At 50.0% G+C, this 5,751-nt stretch overlaps 1 protein-coding gene across 2 annotated transcripts in view; it reads left to right on the forward strand.

Annotated features, from left to right (window-relative positions):
* Ccdc114 (coiled-coil domain containing 114) overlaps positions 1 to 5,751 on the forward strand; it is a 20,085-nt gene that overhangs the window by 3,653 nt on the left and 10,681 nt on the right. For both annotated transcript variants that reach the window (XM_004646533.2, XM_023706738.1), the window contains exons 5-6: positions 1,291 to 1,413; positions 1,553 to 1,666. In XM_004646533.2, coding sequence (XP_004646590.1) covers positions 1,291 to 1,413; positions 1,553 to 1,666 — 237 coding nt within the window. The remainder of the gene's footprint in view (positions 1 to 1,290; positions 1,414 to 1,552; positions 1,667 to 5,751) is intronic.

Genomic DNA, 5,751 nt, shown 5'->3' on the forward strand with positions numbered 1-5,751 from the left:
TTTTTTTTTTTTTTTCTTATAGAGACTGGGTCTCTTTATGCCGCTCAGGTTGGCCTTGAGCTCGCAGTGTAGCCCAGGCCGGTCTCGAACTCGCAAGGATCCTCTTTCCTCAGCCTCCTGAGTGCTGGGATTACAGGTGTGCCGCTTCCTGCTGCCAGAAGTCTGTATTTCATATGCAAAAACCATAATTAGCAGGCCGGAACATGCACCTCGGCTCGCTGAGCTGCACTTCCGGTCTTGCAGTCTGGTTGAACCTCGCCGCCCACGTTCCGGGCTGTCTTCTAGTAGCTTCTGTGATGGGCGGTCGTTGCTTTTTCCAGACTGAAAATTAAAAGTTGAAAGCTTAGTTGGGGTAAGTGTAGATTCACATGCGGTTGTAAGAATAAATGTAGTTAATCTCTAGAGGTGTGCTTAGCTCTGTTGTCCCAACGGTAACTTTTTTTTTTTTTTTTTTTTTTTTTTTTTTTTTTAATTTTGGGGTTTTTTACTTGATTTTTATCAGTTACTGCGGAAAACTCATTTTCACGTGGAAGTAACTTGTGGGAGAGGGCAGTAGTGCCATCTTGTGTTGATCTTGTGCATTGCACCGAGCTGGTAGGTCATGTGGAGTCTGACCGAAATCACTGTAGTCCTGGAGTATTTACAATGTCAGCCGGGTAGGGAGTGCACATCGGTAATCCCAACCCTCTGGAAGCTGAGGCAGGGCAGTCACCACAAATTCGAGACCCTCTCTGGCTTCATAGAGAGTTCATAAAATTCATGGCTTTGAATTTGGGGCAATCCTCCTGCCTCAGCCTCCAGAGGGCTGGGATTTAGCTCTCTTTTTAAGCCCACAGTTCATTGGGGAACACAGAGCACCCCACCTATAAGTAAAAATGAGCACATCAGTGACAGGCGGATGGGGGAGCTTGTTTCAGACACAGGTCGATGGGGAGACTCTGCTGCCATCCGGCTCGCGGGCTGCACACAGACTCCATGTCCCTGTTTCCTGTACGGCCTCCCTGGGCCGTGACCATGTGGCCTCAGTCCTGCGCTCTACCTCGTGGCTTTCCCCAAATCCTGGGAGAGGAGCCGCAGGCCTGGCCAGGTCTGGTGGTGCTGCAGGCAGCGAGCTGTCTTGTGCCTGCCTGAGCCCCGAGCCCTAAGCCACCTACACGGAGGACTGGGCTGCTGGAGAGATTAGGGGGCTGCTGGAGCCACAGGGACGACAGAGGTCCGCCACGCTGCCACCCTGTCCAGCAGCCACTCAGCCCTTTCCTGGCACCAACTGGGCTGGCGTTTTTCTTTCAGATCCAGGAATGGGAGGCCCGGATCTTCACGCAAAGTAAGAACGCCCTGGCTCCGGGCTTCGTCGTGGACCAGAAGGTCAAGATCCGACGCAGGATCAAGATCCTGGAGGACCAGCTGGACAGGGTGAGGGCGCCTGGGCTCGGATCCGGCGGGAGCCTGGGGCCGGGGAGCCAAGCTGAAGGGTTCACTCCGGAAACAGTGGAGGAGTAGCTAGAGGAGAGCGGCAGACCGGGCTGCACAGAGTTTATGTCCCCGTTCCCAGGTCACCTGTCGCTTCGACGTCCAGCTGGCGCGCAACGCGAGCCTTCGGGAGGAGCTGGACTTGCTGCGCATCGAGAGGAGCCGCTTCCTGAGTGTGGACCACAAGCTGAGGAAGGTCCGCGGGCTCAGGCCCCAGCGTGGGAGCCCTTGGCTGGCTTTGGTTTGGGAATGGGGGCGGGGAACAGTGGGAGGAGATGCTGCCACAGGCAGAGCGCCTGGGGGCACACAGGTGGCACAGAATAAGGTCACCCAGGACACGGGGAAGCCTGTGAGGCCACTCACCTTCCAGGCTTCATTTAATGACCTTCTGAGTCCTTCCAAGAACCTGCCTACCACCTTCCCCCCTTTAAAAAAATCTCAAACCTACAGAAAAGAAGCAAGAATTATACAAAATACTATATATCCTTCATCAAGATCGATAATTTGCTATATTCTCTTTCTTTCTTTATTGAGACAGGGCCTCGTTATGTAGCTCAGGCTGGCCATGAGCTCGCAGCCATTCTCCTGCCTCAGCCTCCTGAGTGCTGGGACGACAGGCGTGTGCCACCATGCCCAGCTTCTCTTGTTCTCTCTCTCTGTTTAATTACTATGTTTGCTGAAAATGATTTATCATAATTGCCAAAGTACTATTTGATAGCATGTTGGAGACATTTTGCCTTAAAGATTTCAATGTGTCTTCTTTCTTTCTTTCTTTCTTTCTTTCTTTCTTTCTTTCTTTCTTTCTTTCTTTCTTTCTTTCTTTCTTTCGACAGGGTCTCACTATGCAGTTCAGGCTGTCCTTGAATTTGCTATGTAACTTAGGCTGGCCTAGAACTTGTGGTGATCCTGCCTTAGCCTCCTGAGATGACAGCAGTGCACCACCGTGCCCAGCTTCAATGTCTGCCTGCCTGCCTCTCTCTCAGCGTCTGTCTGCCTGTCTGTCTGCCTGCCTGCTTCTCTCTCAGTGTGTGTGTGTGTCTGTCTGTCTGTCCGTCCGTCCGTCCGTCCGTCCGTCCGTCCGTCCGTCTGTCTGTCTGTCTGTCTGTCTTTTTGAGACAGGGCTTTGCTATGCAGTTCAGGCTGGTCTTGAACTCTTTTTGTAGCCTAGGATGGTCTTGAACTCACAATGATCCTCTTGCCTCAGCCTCCTGAGTGCTGGGATTACAGGCATGTGCCAAAATGCCCTGCTTCCATGTATATATATTTTTTTTCCTAATTTTTTTGTGGTACTGGGGATTGAACTCAGGACCTTGAGCTTGCCAGGCAAGTGCTTATTCTACTGAGCTATCTCCTAGGCCCTGTATATTTGTTAAGAAGGATGCTATTTGCTTTTTATTTTCTTCCTTTTTTTTTTTTGTGTGTGTGTGTGTTGTGAGATGCAACACAGGGTCCCTTGCTTACTAGGCAAGTGCTGTACCAGTACTCTATCCCCAGGCCCCACGGTGCCATTTTCTTTCATAAACACTGCAGTCACCCCAGCCAGGAACTTGAACGTGGCTGGAATTCTGAACAGTTCACATCTCTAGTTCCCGGATCATCCCAAGGTGTCCTTTGAGGCTGATTTGATTTTCGTGCCTCAGCGCAGGCTGCAGTCCAGCATTCCAGGTTGCATCGGATTGTCCTGGTGCTGGCCACCTGGCACAGAGCCTCGGTTCTCTGTCTTTGTGACCTTGACACTTGGGAAGCGTCCAGGCTTCTGTGCTGCACGAAGCCCTTCTTCTGGGTCTGCCCATCTTGAGGTCAGATGCAAAGCCTGCCTCTCAGCCACGCTCCACAGCTGTGAGCTGACATCTCCATGCGCCTTACACGGTAGACTCTAGTGGCTAGTCTGTCCCATGGCCAGCAGAGTTGGCTCTGATCACCAGGTTCTCTTTCCACTCGATGAAGACCGCAGCATTTGTGGGAGCCTGGGGCTACATACCTGTCCTGTCCCTGGTGCACTTTCACCGGGTCCTGTTAGCTTCTTTTTTGTTTTTATCTTTTTAAAAATTTTAATATTTATTTATTTATTTGCTATAGGGTCTTGCTACACAGCTCGGACTTGTGGTGATCCTCCGTCTCAGCCTCCCCAGCACTGGTATTATGCTGTGTGCCACCATACCTGGTTTTGGTGGCTGGCATGCATGCAGGACCAGGGATCGAACCTGGGTCCTTGCACTTGCCAGGCTGGCTTGTAGACTGCCGAGCTATCTCCTCATCCCCATCATGTTTTTTTTTTTAAATGTATTTAGTACAGGGTCTATAGGGTCTCACTACACAGATCGGACTTGTAGTGATCCTCCAGTTTTCAGCCTCCCAAGAGCTGGGATTATAGGTGCACACCACCACGCCCAGTCTCAGTTACCATCTCAGCGTGCCCCAGGGGTGGGGCTGGCGTGGCATGCTGAGGATTGAACCCTGGTCCCTGCATCTTTTTTTTTTTTTAGGATTGAACCCTGGTCCCTGCATCTTTTTTTTTTTTTTTCCCTGCATCTTTTTTGTAATTAAAAAAATTATTTATTTGGTACAGGGTTTCGCTATGCAGCGCAGACCCATAGTGATCCTCTTGTCTCAGCCTCCTCAGCACTGGGATTACAGGTGTACGCCACCAGCACAACATGCCTGGGGTTCTGGGCCAGTGTGGCATGTAGTACCGGGGATCCAACCCAGGTCCTTGCGCTTTCCAGGCAGGCGCTTAGACCACTGAACTATCCCCCCAGCTCCTGTTAAGTTCTATTAAGGATTTCTACTTGAATGAGTAGGACCAAAATGGCTGCAAAGGGGTGATTTTTCTACTTTTTTTTTTTTTGGTGGAACTGGGGATTGAACTCAGGCCCTTGCGCTTGTCGGGTAAGCGCTTATTCTACTGAGCCATCTCCCCAGCCCCTCTACTCTTTTTTTTTTGAGACAGTTTTGCTATGCAGTTCAGGCTGGTTTTGAGCTCACTTTGCAGCCCAGGCTGTCTTGAACTCATGATGATCCTCCTGCTTCAGCCTCCTGAGTGCTGGGATTCCAGGCATGTGCCACCAAGCCCTGATCTTTATCATTTCTTTGACTATTTTTTTATTTTGTGTTTTGAGACACAGTCTCCCTAGTGTAGATCAGGCTGGCTTTGACTTACTGTGTATCCAAGGCTGGCCTTGTACTTGTGGCCATTCTCCTGCCTCAGCCTCCTGAGTACTGAGATTAATTATAGATATGTACCACCATGCCAGGCTGACAGTTTATTTTAAAAAATCAACTCTCAGTTTTTTTTTTTTTTTTTTGGCGTAACCGGGGATTGAACTCAGACCTTTGCACTTGTCTGGGAAGCACTTATTCTACTGAACCATCTCCCCAGCCCCAACTTTTAGTTCTTAAAGACCATTTTACTCTTCCAGTTATAGAAACACAAATAATTCTGCGCTTGTGCTGACCCAGCCCTGTTTTTTCCTCATAGGGAATAGGTACTGGGAATCCAAGATGCAGGTACTAAAAGCTTTATTTCTGTGGGGCTGGCATTACTTTGAGGTCCTTGCCCCAGAAGCCTATGACATCTCTACATGTGTCTTTTTTTTTTTTTTAAATGTATTTAGTGTAGGGTCCACAGGGTCTCACTCAGAGATTGGACTCGTAGTGATCCTCCTATTTTCAGCCTCCCAAGCGCTGAGATTACAGGGGCGCACCACCACGCCCAGTCTCAGGCTTGTGGTGCAGGATCAAACCCTGGGCCCTGTACTCTGTTTCTGGCCAGCTCTTCTACATGTGTCTTAAACTTATGCTTTCCCATTGAGGCCTCAAGTTCCAATCCAAGCAGGTGGAGTGTGGTGGCACACCCTGTAATCCCCGTGTTCAGGAGGCTGAGGCAGAGGATGGTGGGTTCAAGGCCAGCCTGGGCAACACAGTGAAGCCCTGTTTGAAAAATTGAAAAAAAAAAAAAATTCAATCCAGCATTGTCAGGCCGTCCACCTCCCTGCCGCCCCCCAACACTCTCCCCTTCATCTTCCTGTCTCTTGGCCCTGGGGGAACCGGGCTCCCTGCAGCTTCACACCCTCACCCCCAAGCAGGGCGCCAGCTTTGCGTGTGTTCTGTTTTCTTCTCTGTGCTGCGAGCACTCAGTGGGCTTTCCAGAAGTTACCTGGCCCAGTGCCTGTGCGGTTATGTTCATCATGTGAAATAGTGAGGCCTGTTTACTTCCGTTTGCAAAATTTAGTTTTAGTTTGCTCTCCAATCTTGTTGACTTAATCTCCTTTATGAATATAT

This window comes from Octodon degus, unplaced genomic scaffold, assembly GCF_000260255.1.
Source record: "Octodon degus isolate 3935 unplaced genomic scaffold, OctDeg1.0 scaffold00268, whole genome shotgun sequence".
In the NCBI taxonomy this organism is placed as follows: domain Eukaryota; kingdom Metazoa; phylum Chordata; class Mammalia; order Rodentia; family Octodontidae; genus Octodon; species Octodon degus.